Genomic DNA, 19,408 nt, shown 5'->3' on the forward strand with positions numbered 1-19,408 from the left:
AATATAGGAATTTAGATCCTGCTGTTTTTTTTAGGTCCAGTTTGATTGGCAGAAATGGAATAGGTATGTTTTCATTCATGTATAATCACTTGAATTGATGTGTTTTTGTTACCTCAGAATGCACGTTTATATCTACATCGGGAGTGGATTCTCTGTGTGTTGCATTGCCATGTTTCTACAGTAGCCCAAAAAGGACAAATCAAACATTGGTGTCAGATAAAGCCATTCACGTTTTAGCATCAGCCACCGTAGTTAGAAGCCTCTCTGTGACAAAAGCATTAGAAAATGCAGATTTTTTTAATGTAAAACTGCTGTATTGTGCATTGTTACTGTTATAAATCAGCAGGTCCATTTATTTCGGAGAGGGAAGATCTCCAAGGATAATTCAACTCCCAGTGAAAACCTCCTGAACAATGAACACTGAAGTAGTTCTAACTGGGAGAAATTTCATCTGGTGGCAATCTGCAGTCCTCACTGTGAGATACCACTGAATCCCCCTTAATCTTATTTATTTTACCTTTATTTAACCAGTAAGTCCCACTGAAATTGAAAATGTCTCTTACAAGAGAGACCTGTCCAAGGTAGCAGCCGATGAAAAAAACATTTAAGATGCAACAAATACAACATATAATACAAAAATCCACAATAAAACAACAACTGTTCAAACATAGTGGCCTCTAAAAAAAACACAAGCACATGTCTTTGTCGCCACATTCTTTATGATGCCCTTAAATTGATCAGTGGATATAAGTGTTTCTAATTGTAGATCTTTTTGAAGATTGTTCCATGCCCAAGGTGAATGTTAAGAGAATGCAGTTTTCCCCATACTGTATCTGTTTAAACCCGGCATACACACTGGACCTTTAATTAATTTACCATTCAAGTATATACCAACCAATCTTTCAACTTTTTCTTTTACCAACAAAAATGTCTTTCCTACAGAAGAAAAAAGACAATGAATATGTGACAGCAAATTTTTACACCTACCTTCTTGAATTAAATGATTAAAAACACACACTGTTTGTAATTAAACATTATCTTTCTGTTAAGCAATATAGGCTACTAATACATATAACACATAAACATATAATTTTAAGCTCTACCCTCACTTTGAAGCCAGGTACATTCTGAACAAGGTACAGATTAAGTGCTGATTTTTATGCCTCCATGTTTTGGTGTAGCCTACCTTCATCACCATCTCAAACCGTCTCAAACAAGCAACTTATAAAAGTAACCAATCAGAGTGCGCACAGGTGAGTTACTGACGCCCCCTGTGACCTGATTGACAACCATTTTATCCAATAGAGCACTGATACTAACACGTAAGCATGTATCATTCAAATTTGTTGTATGTTTTACAAGCTAGCACTGCAAGCTAGTTGTCAGAAACATGGTCAGGGGGAAGTGACTGCAGAGTTTTTTAGCAACTGTTTGTAAATTTCAGAGCTTTTTTGTTGTTTTATTGAAAACCATCATGGAGAACAACAGCATACCCTTGTCATAAGTTATAGGATATTTGTTGGTTAGAGAGAGCCAGGCTTTAGAGAAGAGACTGATATGGCCTCCGCCAGTCCTTGTGAGTATTTGTGTCTTTTATTTTTGTTTGTTTTATTGTTTTGTTTTTTTGAGTGGTTAATGTTTAAAGAAATTAGAAACCACTTTGTTGGCTACCAACTTTGTCACGTAATTGTTGTGTATGTATTAAAACTGTGGTGCTATTTGCAGTTTTAGCACTGTAAGTATAGCCTAGCTTTGATGTTAGCATTGGCATAACTGTTTTGCTGCTTTGTGACTGCAGGGAAGCTAAAGAGGAGTAACAGAGGCTAAGGTAGAAAATCAAAGTAAAATTAGCATTTATATATTATAGGCTGTTGTTGAGAAGTACAAGATAAGGTTAATTTTTGCCTCATGGGTAGTTTTGTCACAAAGGAAACAAAGTAAAGCACTACAGGAGCAATTACATGAATGTATTTTTTTGGGTAAATGGTCTTACCTTTTTAATATTGGCAGAGCAGCACAACAATCACTTAGGTAATGCTATTTTTTTTAGCTTTATTTTTAAATAAACTTGGACCCTTGACTGCCTCCATTTCCATCCATCCATCATGAACAGCCCCGGCCAGTCTCTCAATCTGTTTCTTATCCCCACAGGATTGCTGTGTGTCACACAACAGACTTCAGCAGGGAAAGCAGCCACCACCTGAACCTCAGGGGACTGGATTTAAGGCACTGGGGATCAAGTAAGTAGTGGTAAAATGACATAAGCTAAGTATTTGTCACAGGGACAAAGTTAAATGCTGCAAGTGAACAATATAAAATGAATATCCATCATTTAGTTGGTTTAAATTCTGGCAAACATGTCTGTCATCAGCCTGGAAAGATTATCTAGTGGAAATATTATATTTAAATATTGTGGAAATAATATGTTTCAAGCTGTGACATTTAATGATACAACTGTCTTCTGCAATTTAACCTACTGACTATGGCTTTGTGATATTAAAGGGAGGAAGAAAAACAACACAAATACAGGTGCAAAAACGCCAAATTTTGCCCTTTTAATAAAGGGCTATTTTTATAGTAAAGTCTCAAATATGAAATTGAATGATGGGGTTAATATAATAATATCAACAACAATAATAATACTATGTTAATACTAATGATAATACTATTTTTAAGTGAAGGGTGGTACTTCTACTTTAGTTCACCAACCAATCATCACATTTACTGCTATTAGTCATAAGTCCTGCTCCATTTATATGGACCACAGCAGACACTACTGCGTATTGCCACCAGAGGGAGGTGAAGTTTTGGCACAGCGGAGAAAAAACTGAAGGAGGCCTCTGCCGACATTTCCTCATAGCTGCCTTCAGTCACAGAAAAAAAACATACTGCTCACTGGGCTGCTACATTACATCCCCATTTGATGGCATATCATGTCATCGGATGATATAACTCACACTCCTCAGTATGAATCTGACAACCGTTTGTGTAAATGTGCTTATAAAGAAATAATATGTGCAGCGTGGACATAATAAATGAGCTACATATGAATATCAAGTATTGATTAAATGCAGTAAGGAATTCTCCTAGTTTTTGTGGAGGAAATCAACCCCAAAATGACTCTCCATAGAAATGTGTTATTTTTAGTTTGGGGCATCCTAATCCTAGTGAGGGGAATACTGTGACAGAGAAGCAGGTGCTTCTGCCTCTGTAAAATGACTTAATATTCTTTAGGTTTCATGCAGCTATGCAGGGCAATTATGAGACTTTTGTGGCTCCTGTGAGATGGCTGCACATACCAGCACAGATTCATCACTACGTAGAACAGGTTTGAAACAGACACTGGGTATCCATGAGTAGAAAACAGATGACTCATCAGACCACATTGCTATTTCTTACCATGTGGTCCTTACAGCAGCGTATGGTTCTGTGCCTTTATCATGGATATAAGCAAACAGCAGTGTTGGGATTATTTAGTAATGCTGTTCCTCTGTGCAGGTATCTCATCAGGAGCTGTGATTTACCTCAGTAAATAGTTGCTGATTTTCAAGCACTTTCTGCTTGCCATGCTTTGTAATGTGTCTGGTAAATCATAAAAGACTGTCAGAGCATTAGTGGAGGGCTCACCTGCAGTATCCAGCTGTAGTCTTTTATGTACCTTAAGATTATAGCAACAGATTCAGGTTTTATTTTCTCCATCTTGTGCACACCTTATGTACCAATTTTCCTAAAATCTTACATGATCTATTATGGATCCAAGAATAGAATTAATTGGTATCAGATAAGACAGTGACTCCCAATCTTTTTTTATTTCAGGGACTCCTTTTCTATCATTGAGTGAACTGATAAACCACCGACTAATTGACATATTTTAAGTGCAGTAGAACAACTCATAAATTGTACAATTAACTCAAATAGTGACCATGATAAAACTGCTATTTCCTATTATTATAATTCCCCATGAATATTTAATTAGAGACGAGTTTTCCTGATATTCTTAGGAATATTTTATACAATTATCTGTCTGTATTGTTTTTTTATTTTATATTTTTTTATTTATTTATTTTTTCACATACATACTTAATAGGCTTCTTTTTTGACAAATTTGTTTTATCTTCCTGACGCTTGGCCATTTTTCTTTCAGCTCTTTGGTTAATTTAACTGCTTAATAACACATCTGGGAATAAAGATTGCATTCGAATCTTTACCGTGCCCTTATTGCATGAGACTTTTTAAGTTTATGTCTTGACTGACTAATAATCTCAAATTAAAATACGGTAAGTGTTGAGATAACGGCCTACTTTTTAGATAGATAGATAGATAGATAGATAGACAGATAGATAGATATCTCTATATAGCTTTGGTGACCCCTAGTGGGGGTCAGGACGGGAACCAGTGAGTTAAAACATATTTCAGATCCTTACGATCCAAAGTGTTGGTGTCCACTTTCACGGATATTACTGAAGTTACTGTTACAGTTATTTGATATCGAGGCAGGAAACCAGCACTTGCATCACCTCATCATTCTCAAATATCATGCCACAGTCACAGCTGACCTCAAAATTATAGATTACCATTATATGACGTCTTTATTTTAGACACTAAGAATGTCTCAATGCAACCGTCACTGACTGTAAAAAAAACTTGACAGTTGGACCTTCTTGGAAACGCTGGTGTCAAAATACACCATATCCTTGAACTTCCAGTCACAAATTTAATGTGTCATCCTTCAGTTTCTTGGGAGACTTTGGACTTTGGTTGTGTCCACACTTCAAGCCACATTAGATCAATCACCGTGTTGTGGTACGCTGTTCCTGACAGGCTGATGAAGAGCGTTAACTGTGACAGTCAGTACAGACGTCAGTACGCACAGGAGCACACATTTCCCCAGTTGGAGAGCTTAAACAAACTGACACACCATTGATGTCACTTTTTCATTTATTTTAAGTTCATCTCAATGATTTTTAAGCAATTTGTAATGTCTCTGAAAAAGCATCTCATGACTGTTAATCAGTTATTCATTCAAGCTGCTATGGAGATTAGTTCACATTAGATCGCATTGACATTCATACATTTTAAGTCTCAATAGTAGAAATATGTTCAATTATGACACTTTATTGATATGTTTCTATTTTTTCTTCAAAATATAAAAAGATAGATCATGAACATTCCGTTGAAATATACTTTATACAGTTCTTGATGAGTTGTTCTTTGTGTCCCAACATTTCAAAAATAAAATCCGGCATAAGTCACAACCAGATACTCCAGTGACCACCTCTTCTCCCCATTCACTCTCCTACTAAGACCGCAGTACAATGGACTAGTACCTAAGTCTGTTTTATACAATGTGATGGCATGTGAAATGAACATACATCTTTTTATCTTTGGAATGCTTACATGAATGCATGATGTCAGCCTGTAATATCAGATGTATGTATATCGGTATGACTTCTGTGGTGTTTGCAATGTTATTTCTAATTAAAATAAGATATGAAATATATTAGAAAAATCTATTCAGTATGATAACATTTCCTCTAAAACAACTCTGGTCTTATCGCTTTGTAAAATAAATTTTTTTTTTTTAGATTAATGTGATTGCTAAGTCACTCTATGGAAAGCCATAAAGCCACTACACGTGGTTGCAATCATCTGAACTGATGACAGAACATCTGTGTCTCAGGGAGCATACAGTTAAGTGTCAATCAGCGGCATTCGTGGTGCGGATTGCATACAGTGTCCTCAATTAAGAAAAACATATTGAACAGAAACAGGCACATAAAGAAAACCAATAGAATGTGTCAACCAAGGACCACATAACACCTTCTAGACACCCAGAGAGGACGTGTCATAATATTATCACAACACATAGTAACCGTGAGGTTAACAGTGGCACCTACTTACCATGTAAAGCATTTTTGTTGTTTTGGTTATGTGAGTGTTACACAGGAAATCTTTAACATTTCATAACAGATTGCAAACTTTTGAAAATAAAACAGACTTAGCACTCTCGACATTGTAACTCATTCTGTTCAACATGACTAAATCAAATGGCAGTATTATGCAATAGAAAAAGGAAAGACATCTTTTTCAGCCTGGCACTGGCAGAGCAGTCACAATGAAGAGAATGAAGACATGGCAAACGTATCGGTGAGAAACAAAGGGAGAGAAAAGAAAAAACAGGACAGTACTCGGCCATGAAAACACAAACAGCTGGGTGAAGCACAAAGTTTTTGCAAGTGTGCACACCATTGCTCGAAGTTTGCCTCTGAAATATTCATAAACATCTTTGTGACCATCAAAAGCCGCGGTTGCTTAATGCCTTCCAAAACGGGAAAGGAAAAATCAGGAGCTTTAAAAAGATAAGGGACCAAAACAAAATCCCACGGACCGTTTTTGAAAATAGACAGAAGCTCTAGGACCGTGAATAGTCTATGTAGTCTACATCACACGATATTCTGGTGAGCCTCCAACTGCAATGTACTGGGAATGGACGGACGACCATTCAGCTGCCTGAGCTGAGCCCTGAACCAGCAGGGCCTGAAACTCACTTGGAATACCAAACCAAGGATGAGGTGCCTGGAGAGCACTCAACAATAAAATGCTTTTTAAAATCAATCTCCCCTCGGTGGACACTGGTATCTCTCATCCTCTCTTTCTCACAACACTTAAAGTACTTCACTGACATCATTTTGGAAGCTCTGGGTCTCTTTGATTGGTGCTCACATGACTGCGTCGTGTGCTGTAATGAGCTGCCGACTAGCCAGCTGGATGACGGTAACTCCATGGGTAATGACCAACGCAAAAGACCTGACCATCTAGAAAAGAAAAACAAAGACGAGCTACCTCTACACACTCATGCTGACACTGCGAGTGTGAGTAGTTTTCAGTTGCCTCTCAAAGGAAGACGTTTCTGCTCTACGACACGGCACAGTGTTCATAGTTATCAGGACTGGATTCATGACAAACGATGATAGGAGGCTAAGGGGGATATGTCAAGACTCTGTTCCCCCCCTCGAGAGATTATCAAGTCATAATGCATGCGTTTTTTTACACATCACGGTGAGGTGTTCACATTATCGTTATCTATATACTAGAATTTATTATGTTAGAAAGAAAACACCTACATCCACACACACCATCGACACACCTGAGTCCTTTAAACCACACACAAACTTTGGAATGGCAGTTGGTTCCATGCAAACCTGAAATCTCTCTTGATTGTTCGCCAGTATAGTATCTTTCTTTATTGGATAACCTGCACTTGTACTCCCATTTTTGTTCTACGTAGGACTAGTGGAACAGAACTGCCTATCCCAGCAAAATCCTGCCATGGGACATCCAAGGCCTTTACAGATCTCTTTAACACTGACTGAGGCGTTGAAGATACTCTCGAGGTTCTCCGTTTGCCCTGCTACAATCATGTGACAACTCTTATATTATTGCCAAAGAAAAAAAAGCAAACTATGAGTACTAATCAAGCAGTCAAAGTTGTGGTATGGAGAGCTTTTTTTTTTTTTTTTAGAAGTGCTGCTGCTGTTGCTGCTGCTGCTGCTGCTGCTGCTGCTACGGTAGTTGTGCAAATGATTCAAGGAAGAAAACATGGACTTTGCGGTTAACAACAAACAACCTTTGCGCAAATGCTATAGTTTGGCAAAGTCTCGAATGGTTAGAACTGAATGGTTATAAAATATACTGCTCGATGCACAACAAAGTAAAACTGTGGCAGCGGTCAAAAACACTGGAATTGGGAATGTAGGGCAGTAGTAGCAGAGAGATTTCATCAAACAAAACATAGTTCAGGGTGTACTTTGCAAACATACATGTTTCAATATTCACATTTTTTTTAACTTTTCAAAACAAAATATAGCTCTTCTCTTTGATTATAATCTTTTTTTTTAAAACATTAATTGCATATAATATTTTTTTAATTCATTTTATATATACTTTTTTTGTATCTCTAGCACCCTTGTCTTCAACTAAGGGCTTGCAGAAAAGACAGTCATGCAAACTAGTCATGCTGGTAAACAAAGTTACAAAAATGCATTATCTTTTTTTTTTTCTTCATTTGTTTATCTCAGCGTCCATCCTTTGTCTTTATAGGCAAGAGTCTGTCATTGCTCATTGTCTTTCAAAAGAACATTTTCCCGGTGTTTGTGGGGAAAACAACCACTCCTCGTAACAAAATATTCACTTCCCATCTTTTTTTTTCCAGGACTTTGACTCCATTTCATGATGCCAAATATTCTATCGAGATTTGCATCTGATTTTTTTTTTTTCCTTTCTTCCGTTCTGGACCTTTTTCTGCTCAGTAACTTCCTCCGAAGCCATGGATAGTTGATTTGTTTATCAAAATATAGATTTGTTCTCTTTGTACACTTCCACACTTGCTCTACTCTTGGTCCATTTCTTCTCATTTTCCCCTTTGCCTAAAGGGCTCCCCTGATGGGCCATCCTTATCTTGACATCGACTTGCCTGAGCAGCAGTCGTTGGCAGCAAGAGGGACAAGAGAGAGATGGGGCAGTATTCATCTGGAGATTCTTGTGCCTAATTGGCAGTGTCGGCCTTTTGTGTTAGGAGGAGCATGTATCTGATTGGTCCCTTTCAAAAAATAATAACACAGAATTTCCAGCTAATGGACAGTTTTATGTGACGTAAAAAGCGTCCTCGTGGCAGGGGCGTCCTTTTCGTCGTAATTTAGGCAGGCCAATATCCCTTGATACCGAAGAAAGACTGACAATTGTCTTTTTGTTTTGTTTTGTCTCCTTGAGTCAGTCTTTTTGCTCCTCATGACTGAGCACTGTGTCAGTCAGACATGGGAAAAGGTACTAAAATGTGCATATAGAGATGAGATGCTAGTGGCAGTTAAAGTACTTTTAGAGGCATGTGTTTGTACCAAACATAGGCAATGGGCAGTGTGAGGGCGAGTACAAGCCTCACCCTAAATGAAATATTCCTCTTGATCTGCGATACGTTACAGAAGGTCATTCAGCAAGTCTTTGCTACAGGACCTTTGGTATCGCATTTTCGGGGTGAGCCCATGTCAGTACATGAGAGATAAAGAGAAGTCTTTTTCCACCATTTCCTTGTGGTGAATGTTTCAGGTGAGTCTAAATGTACAGTAAATGCCATACATGACCTGTTTGAGCTGATGCTACATGTGCTTCATTTGTTCAACTTCATAGTTAGTGCTGTTTTTGATTATCTCAGTACTTGTGAAGAGGGCAGTGTTTCAGTCTAATAAAAGTGAATGGAAGACATAGGTTCAGTGGCAAACATGCTATACAAGTGCTAAACTTGAATGAGGGAGTATAGTGTGGGTGTTGGTAAATACTGTGCATTTGTGGTTGATTTCATGTGCACTGTTTGTATTTAGTGCATCGAATTCTTTATTTGGAATGTTAATAGTTTTAACGAGTAAGACCAATCCTTTGTCTCTCATGTACTCTATATTTTTTTCTTCACTGGAAAGGAACCTAAGAGGAAAATGACATCTAAAAGATCCCTTGAATGCATAAATTCCTCTCTTCGAACTGTGGATGGATTAAGTCAAGTTATTTCCCAGCCAACAAATGCTACAGTATGTTAGCAGAGATGCTACATTGTTCATTCGGTCCTTTGTGAAGACAAGTGTTTGTTTTTTTGTTGTTTTTTTTTTTCTTTTCGGAAAGTTGTGAAGTTGCTCAGTTGTTCAGCACTGAGGATGGTACTGAGTTTGGTCATCGTACAAGATGGCGAGTATAATGTTGTCAGAGAGATGTCATCTGGAATGTGTAATCAGGAGTCCTTTTCTCTCCCAAAAGTGTGTCAGTGCAATGCTCAGTCAGTTTGCCCAAAAAACAGAAAAAAGAAACGAAAAAAAAATGTCAGTCAGACAGTTGTCAAAAATGTGGTCGGAGTTCCAAGAGGCTGCTTTGGTAACAACATGAGGAGCAGACCATGTGATTTTTTTAAATTCATGATTAACCTCTGGTCTCTCTCTTGTCACCCCAAAGATCTCCTTTAAACTGTCCATCCGCGTCACACCTGTCGCTTACGTGGCTCCCGCCTCAAATTTGTGTTTACCGGTTACTGACTCCTCATTAGAGAGAAGGCGAATGCTAGAAACTTAACACTGTGAAGACAAGAACAGAAAGCCATTAATATTTAGATCACACAGAATAAACAGAATTTGTAAGAGAATATATTCAGTCAACCCGGTCTCACTCCTAACTTGTCAAATACCGATGTGTGGTCAGAGGCTCTCGGCGTCAGATAGCGAAAAACAGAGGCTTCCTTTGAGAAGCATTAGGGCAGCGGCATTTTTTTAATTTTTCGAGGAACTGCTGTAGTATGAAGCGCGAGAAAGTCCACATAGAGTGGGCAGAGGTAGACGTGGATTGGTCAAACAAACTCCCGACTTTCACCCAGGAGACCGCTGTTCGTTTCCCGTGTAAAACCAAAGTACATCGACTTATTTTAATGACAAGGTATTGTGTTCATATGTGTAGCATACTATGCTAGGGACAGATGTCATGTGATGTATGTGTCACTTGACACTGCATTATGTTCATAACAAACAGAGTTATTTAAACTCAAGCTATGTTTTTTTCTAAACCTAACCATGAACTTCTATTGCCTAAACCTTAGAAAGTAAACCTAAAAAGTTTATTTTGAAAAGAAACTCCATTTCCTGTACGAAAAAACAAAATAGGTAGCAAGCGCAAATTGACACGCCGTCCCTGACCGTCAAAAACCAACATTGGTGGAGTACCTAGAACGTCATAGTTTGAGATTTAGCTGACCAAGTATCGGCATTAGACAAACAGAGTGAGAATGTGTTGATTCAGTGACATATAAACTAGAACTTTACGAATAAGCACTTGAATCTTGATTGGTTTACAGAAGTGCTCCACTTATATAAACCAATCTCATATTTGGAATTTGCCAATTACATTGTTTTCCATAACACAGTTTCATAGTTTCACTAACATTATGCACAATATGGTAAGTAATCAGGGATTACCTGTAAACTGCTGGTTAACTGTGCATGTCAGAATGAAGTGCACACATTTAAACTGTTATGACAACTCTAATACAGCTACAGAAACAGTCTATATCCAACATACAGACAGAAAGTTGGCACACAGGTTATTCTTGGGTAACAAAATCAAGAAATGGTGACAATAAAACTGGTGACTGACAATATTAGAAAAACAAACAGTAGCTGCCAGCCAACTGACCAGCACCATGCTCCCCACTCTGCCAAATTTAAACATCTTTACAGGAGTGAATTATGTACAAAGCATTTTGGAACAAGCTTAGATGATGATGACCAGTTATTCACTAATGTGCGTGTATGTGCATATGTACGCATGTGCAAACATTGTCACTTGAATGATATGTAAACTTCATGGGGAAACACATTTTTGACAGATGGACACGTACAAACATACTCAATGCTTTTCATGGAAGTTTTCACTTTTAAAAGAAGCAGTGGGATCACACATTGGGGCTGACACCATTTCAGGAGGCTTAACCCCCGATTTAAGCTATGCATTATGCAAGCACAGGTGCAAATTCAAGGAAATGTCTGTCAACAACAGTAGGTTGAGTATTGTTAGTTTGTCGCCTACAGTTATGGCAAACACTCTTGTATCACATGTGCTGGCATCATGCATTATTTACTGGGAGATTAAACACTTCTGTCGTGGTCTCGCTAGCAAACACCAACCCAAAACAAACATTATCCTTTATTGCAGCCACATTAGTTCTTCCAGTCTGCTCTTCATGTCACCCTCTTCCTCTGATATTTTCCACTGTATAGTTGCAGTTTTCTCCAGAGGAAAGCTGTTAGTGAGACACAGTTCAAATTTTCTAAAGACCAGTTGTATGGTGAATGTTAAGGATTTAGTCGACTGAGAGGAAAGATCCTCATACATCCTACAAGCAGCAACTGCGGCTTACATTATGAGGAAGAGTGAGCACCTATTAATCTAACTCACCATGCTCACCCATTAAGCATAGACTTTGTAATTGTATTAACATAGTATTTCGTCATGCAGATCTCATTAAGAGTAACAGGACCTTCTCCTGGTGTCAGATACATAAATCTGTGTAATTTCCCAAATATGTCTGCACAAAATCAAAAACAAGTTAATAGAATTACTTCCAGATTTATAAATTCCTGTGTATGCCTTCTTCTGTGTAACACATTTAACAAAATCGTGCACATGTACAGTCTAAAGATACACCACTGTTTGTTTGGACACAAACCAGACTTTTCTGTCTTTTTCCTGGCACCAGCAGCATCCTGAAACTGTGCCAAAGCAGCCTTTGTGTTGATACACACAATACATTATGCACTGCTGTTGTAAATCATAACAGCTTATTGATTGATGGTACTAGTAGGTCAAAGTCAAAGGGATAGTCCAGCTTCTTGGTGAACTTCTTTGATAAATGCATTTTGCTACATGAGGATTGATAGGTGTGTTACCTCAGTGTCTTCGGCAATACATGAGTTTGCTACATCCCATGACAACTCAAGCTAGTTGCCAGGAAAAAATGTTGGCATTGTATATTTCTGCAAACCAAGGATATGTTACATTTGCACATTATTACGTGGCTGTGATGAAGCCATGGTTAGGTTTAGGCTGAAAACCACTTGGTTATGGTTAGGAAAAGATTATGTTATACATACAAAGTTTTAGGGGCAGAAGTCCAGCATGAAAAGCGGGTGCCAAATGCCTTTTGGGTCAGCATACCCACTGGAAAATTAGCGATGGGTCACTATAAAACACCAGTGTTTGGTGCCTAAAAAGCTACCAGAAATCACAACCAGTTTTGCCGTTTATTGGTTTGAAGGTTGGCAGCCATCTTGCTTAGGTGACACCCAATCCACAATCCCCTCCACCTCCTCATGACAACATCAGCTCAGTGTCACTTTAGAAACATAGATATGATATGTATAAAACGTACAATGTAACATATAGGAGTTTGCGGAAATGTACAATGCCAACATTTTTTTCTGGCGACTTGGCTGGATGATTCTACAGTATAGCACTCATTTAGTGGACATTACAAGTAATATTAATCTTCTACTGCACAATTAAAGTTGATCAAATAGAATTTCCCCCCTTCATCTCACTAATGAAAAAACATACTTAGAGTACAGCAGTATTTAGTATTCTATTATTACTAATTCCAAATATAATAGTGACACAGTCATTTTTCTCTCTAAAAGCTGCACATGTACCATACATGCCTTTTAAGATACATTAGCGACAACCACTGAAATATTTACATGTATTGTACATTTACTATATTCAGTAGCATGAACTGCATTTACCCCATGTAGCACCAGCTCTTGTCCAAGCAAACGACAGAACTAAGAACACATTCAGAAATGTCCTTTATCAATGCAGCTGAATTAATAATAGTGTGCCTTAAAAAGATCATGTGGAAATGGTACAGTAAAATAACAAACAAACATGCTTTCTCTTTGAAATCCAGACCTAATATGTATGTATATATGACCAAGTGTTAGTCAGATTAGTTTGACACTTCAATGAGTAATTTGCAGGATAAAACTTAAGAAACTTTCTTTCCCACACTCACAAAGTATACATAGCTGTATTAATTTCATATGACTTTAATGTATTCACATGTGTAGATACAGATATTTACATATTTGATAATAACCACTGACCTATTAAGCATTGCTTCGAAGGTTTAGCTAGTTAAATCTAGCTAGTTTGCATGAACTCCTAAATTGACATCAGAGCCTATGGGGGCCTCATAGAGGCACTTACAACATCTGCCTGTTTTGTTTTCTTAAACAATGTGTACGTCAGAGTGTCCTAGGTGATGTGCATTGGCCACAACTATGTGAAATGACTCTTTAAGCCTAACAGAACCACACTTATGACATTCCTCAGATCAATTTTGTTAAAATACAAAGCAAATATGAACAAATACAGAACTTATACAATCATAAATGTTAAAATTAAAGTGGTGTTGAGTGAGATGTTATTCCTCTCACCCATATCCAGTCACTTAGAGCATAAAAAAAAACATTCCTCTGCAGATATATAAGATGGATGGTCATTTTCTTCACTGTAACAGAAAATGTACATTCCAACTGAAGTGGCATACTGCTGTAATTCAGAGTATCTGCAAATTGTAACATCCACATTGTGGAGTCATTTGAAGATTATACAGTATGCCTGTGCGCTTAAATAGAAGATTTTGTGCACTGAGAGAAGTGATGCTAACAAAAAAATTGCAGACCAATATTCAGGTTTGCCGATGTGGACTAAGATTAGCTTTGACGATTAAACCCAGGCCAGTGAACATGTTTTATTGTACTCATTACATGTTCACAAATCATTTTCCTGCAAGTTAAATCTATTTAAAAACCTACTATCCCAGAGTTTCCCTACTTTCCCTAAGTTGAGGAGCTGCTGTCAAACCAAAGCTCTGCATGCCACTCAGATATTTTCAGACAACACTAAATTATTCTATTTTTTTGATATCATAATGGTGAAATGTAACAATATTGAGATTAAACATTACTATTAGCAACTTCAGTCTGAAAATATGTGCGATGGCGTTCAAAAACCCGTATCAGATGAAGCCAGGCAAGCATTACTTCTTGCAGTGACTGTAGGGTAGGATCTACTTTAAATGAGACACTACACATTTTACAAACCTCTCAAACTCCAGTCAACAATAGATTCAAGCAAACATTCAACTGATGTCATAGCTTTCATCCTGAAACACAGTTCTGCATATCTAAGTTCTCAAACTTGAGGGGTCTGGAAGCACATCGATTTTTTTTTTTTTTTTTTTGTTGACAAAATGACAACCATGGATTATGACAGTAAGAATATCAGGACCTGACTCTCTAAACAAGTAAATACACTCTCCCTTGACACCTGCAAAAAAATGTTGGTTTCTAAAGCACTTACAGTTTTTCCTCGTGATTTCAGTCTTGCTATGTTTCTGTTTGTCAAAGAACTTAAGGACAATTAAATACAACATTGTATCTTCTTTTTAACAAATGTTTTTTTAGACAATCAGTGGTAGAGAAAATTCATTCCTAACAATGAAATACACATTACCAGTACAAGTGAAAAGAAAATATAAAACCATTACAAAACTAAAACAATTTAAAAAATGGCAGCCACAACATTAAAAAGTTTCAAGGACCACTAAGACATTGACTTGAAATAAAACAAGACAAATGGCTCATGATGTCATCGTAACACTAAATCAAACATAATAAGTTGACTGCCTACAAAATCTGTGCATCTTCAGGATTAAAAATAGATCTGCATATTTACATATGTATGTGCACAGCATGTTTTCCAGCATTAAAATAATATTGCATGTTTATTGCATATGTGAATGTTTTATTACTATCTTCCTTTTGCTCAATGTTTCATATAAGATCAATTTTCATGTGAGGGTGCCAATCTGAGCAAGGTCCTCAGTGCCAAAAATATAAGCTGTAAATTCCCTAAAAGATATTTTTTATTTTAAATTACTGAGGGAAATGGTATATAGTAACCACTGTCTTATTTTTATTTTTCACAGATTAACAGATTGCATCATTTTAATTTGTATTTTTTAAAACTGTTTTAGACAAACACTTAAACCAAAAACAAATGATTATGGAAAAAAATATATATTTTAAAAAAGGTGAAGAAGAAGCAAAATAGATATTTGGAAAAAACTGAACAGTTAGAGATGTTTAATGGCGCTCAATCACATGTTCAGTTCGTTGTAATATGGTCTGTATCCCAACATGCAAGCTTTCAAGGTTAGTAAATTAACGCTGTGTTAGTAAAGTGCTTGTATTTGTTCCAACCATATAATTATGTAGTCATCCATACCTGATTTTATAAGCATATTTGTTGCATTATTTATTGTCATTTTTAAGTAGCTTCCTAAATACATTGCATTAAGACTTTTTCGAAAAATTGTAGGCCTACATATAAATACATAATTCATATACATTAGTGTCCTGATTAGCTTTTCTTCAAAGGTCCACTCAGTCATCAAATAGAATTTATTAACTGAGGATGTGATAGCTTAATTGTGCCGTTTGCCAAAGGCAGTGTGGGAGACAAAACATAGTTAGCACGTAGCTAGCCAGGCGGTTCGACTCGTGAGGTCCTCGGCTGCACTAATAATGTTTAAAACCAAGGACAAAATTTTCCTAGAAATGTGCTTAACCTGAATGAACCAAAATTTAAAAAACTATTAATAATTTTGTCAAACCCACAGCTATTGTGATTAGCTAAGGTCAGTAGCATGTAACATGTTTGGCTACATCCATCGATCACATGACCCTCGTCTTACAATTTGTAGTGGTCCCTCCAGGACATGGTGTCCCAACTCCAACTAACCTCATCCTGGTCCCCACTTGGCATACTAAACCTGCGCTCTTGTCAACAACTAAACTTGTGGTACATTTATCGCAAATCTACAGCCTACATGGCATTGAAATAAAAGTATTTAAACATTTTAGTTATTTTTTCATGTATTGTTGGGGGCATACAATGAAATTATTATTTTTATGTTATTAATTGATTTTTAATTTTGGGAAATGATTGTTCTAATTGCATATGATGCATAAGATGATGATAAATATATAGAAATGTATTAGACAACATGCTTGCAATTGCAAAAAAGAGTGACTGAATAGACCTTTAACTGTACACTGGAAGGTAGCAATTGCATACATGGGATCCTAACAGCAATGTCTTAAAATAAACTAACATTTTAAAAGTCATGTTAGGCTGCAAAACTGAGATAGCTCTTATGATATGATACTTGTACTCTTTTCATTTTAGCTAAGCTCTTAGTTAGTTTAGCTCTAGTTTTTTTCCCTCAGCTTTTCACATCTTTTAGCTTTGCTGTGTAGGCTAAGGTGTCTATTGATGTCACTATGATGAGATAGAAAATTAAGTGTTAATACTGAGACTTATAGAAGTCGAGTCTGTCTTTTCGAGAGATTTACCAAAATGATGTCTACACTGTACATACATCAATATTCACAGAAGACAGAAAGTAGAAACCTTTTTCAACATCAATCTAATCTATAAATGTATTTTTGTCTTTGGCTAAATGAACTGAAGTATCTTGTCTCATGGTGATTACTCCGGACAGTGTTGTGAACTTTTTGTTTGGTCCAGAACATTTAAAAATGGATGTCCATCTACACACTTAATCCTAAATTTCAAAATGTAACTGTGCACATGTTTTCATAATTCTTTTAAATCTCTGATACTATTTTATGAACTAATCAATTCATTTTTTTTTTTACATTTCTTCTAGTAATTTAAAATAACAGTGACCCTTTAAAGCTAGGATTTGTATTTAACCCCATCAGCTAACCGGACGCATGCATCATCAACCATTAGATTCACAAGACAAGGGGTCGTTCTTTCTACATTCAAGTTCATTTCATGTTATTGCTATTGTTTTTGCACGGTGTACAGTCCAAATGGAGGATTCAATGTGATCAGTCCATGGCTAATCCACTGCAACTCTTATCATCCGATCATGAACATCCCTTTCTTTTTTTTCTTTTTTTTTTTTTAAATTTTTTGCTACAAAATGGAGGGGATGGGGGAGCGACAGCGGCGCAGTGGTCCTGGGGCCTCATAGGTTTCAAAGGGTGGGCTAGTGATAGGAGCAAGCCGCAGTGATGACCCAGCCATTCCCGATATGTTATTGAGACTGCGAGATTTCTCGTAGCCCGTTGCTTTAAGGAAATAATTTTAACCATTGATCGATTTAAAGTATTACATTATACGTTATTGTTTTGATATCATATGCAAATAAAATAAAAAGAAATCATAGTTGAAATGTTTGGGCATGTTATGACAGATTTCCATATTCAGATGGTTTGTTATGAAGGTCACATAGTATTGAAACATGAGCATGAGATTTAAGATGTTACAAGAGGAAATCAAAATTGAAAAAGAGGCACATAAGTGGAGCATAAGAAAATGTTATCAAATCATAAAGACATATAAAGGACAGACGAGGACAGACACAGACAAGACAGACAAGACAAGACAAAACAAGAAAATGCGAGTTATGATATGTCTTTTTTTTTTTTTTCAAAACAGAAAAGCAAAGGATACTTTGATATTAAGAGTTTTAACACCTATAATAGGCCCATTGAATAAAGCACCCAACATTTTATCACGTGAAATGTAATGTGCAACGTTCAGGTGTTTTAGACAACCGTTTGGCCACGACTATACAGTTTAACAACAACACAAGGAGTAAATACTCAAATATCACTGATACAGTTTAGGAGTTGACCACATGAAGTTTTACGTGGGAAAGCTCAGCCCTGTCGCCAGAGGAAAATGGCTGCATTATACATGTCTGCAAACAACGAATATGTTACATTTGCACATCATATTTGTATCATATCGATGTTTCTACTCCTCACAGGGTTTCCCCCATTGTCTGTGGCACCGAACTTGGGTGTTATTTATGAACACATTGCAACATTTCTCAGCAGCATTTGTGGCCCTGAACTTAAGTGTTTTTTTTTTTACCAACATATCGCAGTAGTTGTGGCACCAGCCTGGGTGTTTTTTACCAACAATTTGCGGCGTTTCCCAGCACTGTTTGTGGCCCCAAACCTGAGTGTTTTTTACCAATATATCATAGTAGCTGTGGCGTTTCCCAGCAATGTTTGTGGCATCAGACCTGGGTGTTTTTTGACCAACTTATCACAGTATTTGTGGCACATTACCTGGGACGTTTTAGCAGCAATTCGCCGTGTTTATGGCACCGAACCTTTGTGTTTTTTGCCCACACTTTGCAGTGTTTTCTAGCGGCATTTGTGGCACCAAATCTCAGTGTTTTACACCATGCAAAACATGATTCCCAGCAGCGTTTGTGGGTGTTTTTAGCAGCACATCATGCTGTTTCCCGGTGGCATATGTGGTCCCTGAGTGTTTTAATCCCTGCCTTTCCAGCGGTTTTTGTCCCAGCAAACATTTTCAAACTTACCCTAACAGTTTTTGTGCTTTGATGTTACCACCACAACATTGTTGAGAAATGTTAAGTTTCAACATATCCTCTACGAAATAATATACAAATGTAGCGTATCCATGGTTTGCACACATTTTTTCTGGCGATTAAGTTGAAAAGCTGAGAAGTACTATGTAAATATTATGTAGAATAATTGATAGTCTTGCATTACACTTCACAAACAGCCAGCTTAGTATTTGCTTTTGGTTCCTGCAAACTTCAAATGGCCAACACAAAACCTGTCCTGCCCTGCAACATTTAAAAACACCTCCTATCTCCTGTTAAAAGCATCCTGTAATGAAGATCAGTTCACATTTTGTTTACAGTGGGAAATGACACACAGCCCACTTGGCTACTTGTGCAAAT

At 37.1% G+C, this 19,408-nt stretch overlaps 1 protein-coding gene across 4 annotated transcripts in view; it reads right to left on the reverse strand.

Annotated features, from left to right (window-relative positions):
- Positions 1 to 7,525: 7,525 nt before the first annotated feature.
- LOC125881260 (potassium voltage-gated channel subfamily C member 1-like) overlaps positions 7,526 to 19,408 on the reverse strand; it is a 64,250-nt gene continuing 52,367 nt past the window's right edge. For 2 of the 4 annotated variants that reach the window (XM_049564347.1, XM_049564349.1), the window contains one exon: positions 7,526 to 10,112. Coding sequence is in view for 3 of the 4 variants with exons in the window: in XM_049564349.1 (XP_049420306.1) it covers positions 10,099 to 10,112 (14 nt within the window). In the remaining variant the exon portion in view is untranslated. The other 2 variants (XM_049564346.1, XM_049564348.1) reach the window with 1 other exon arrangement.

Source organism: Epinephelus fuscoguttatus, linkage group LG20 (genome assembly GCF_011397635.1).
Source record: "Epinephelus fuscoguttatus linkage group LG20, E.fuscoguttatus.final_Chr_v1".
NCBI lineage: Eukaryota > Metazoa > Chordata > Actinopteri > Perciformes > Serranidae > Epinephelus > Epinephelus fuscoguttatus.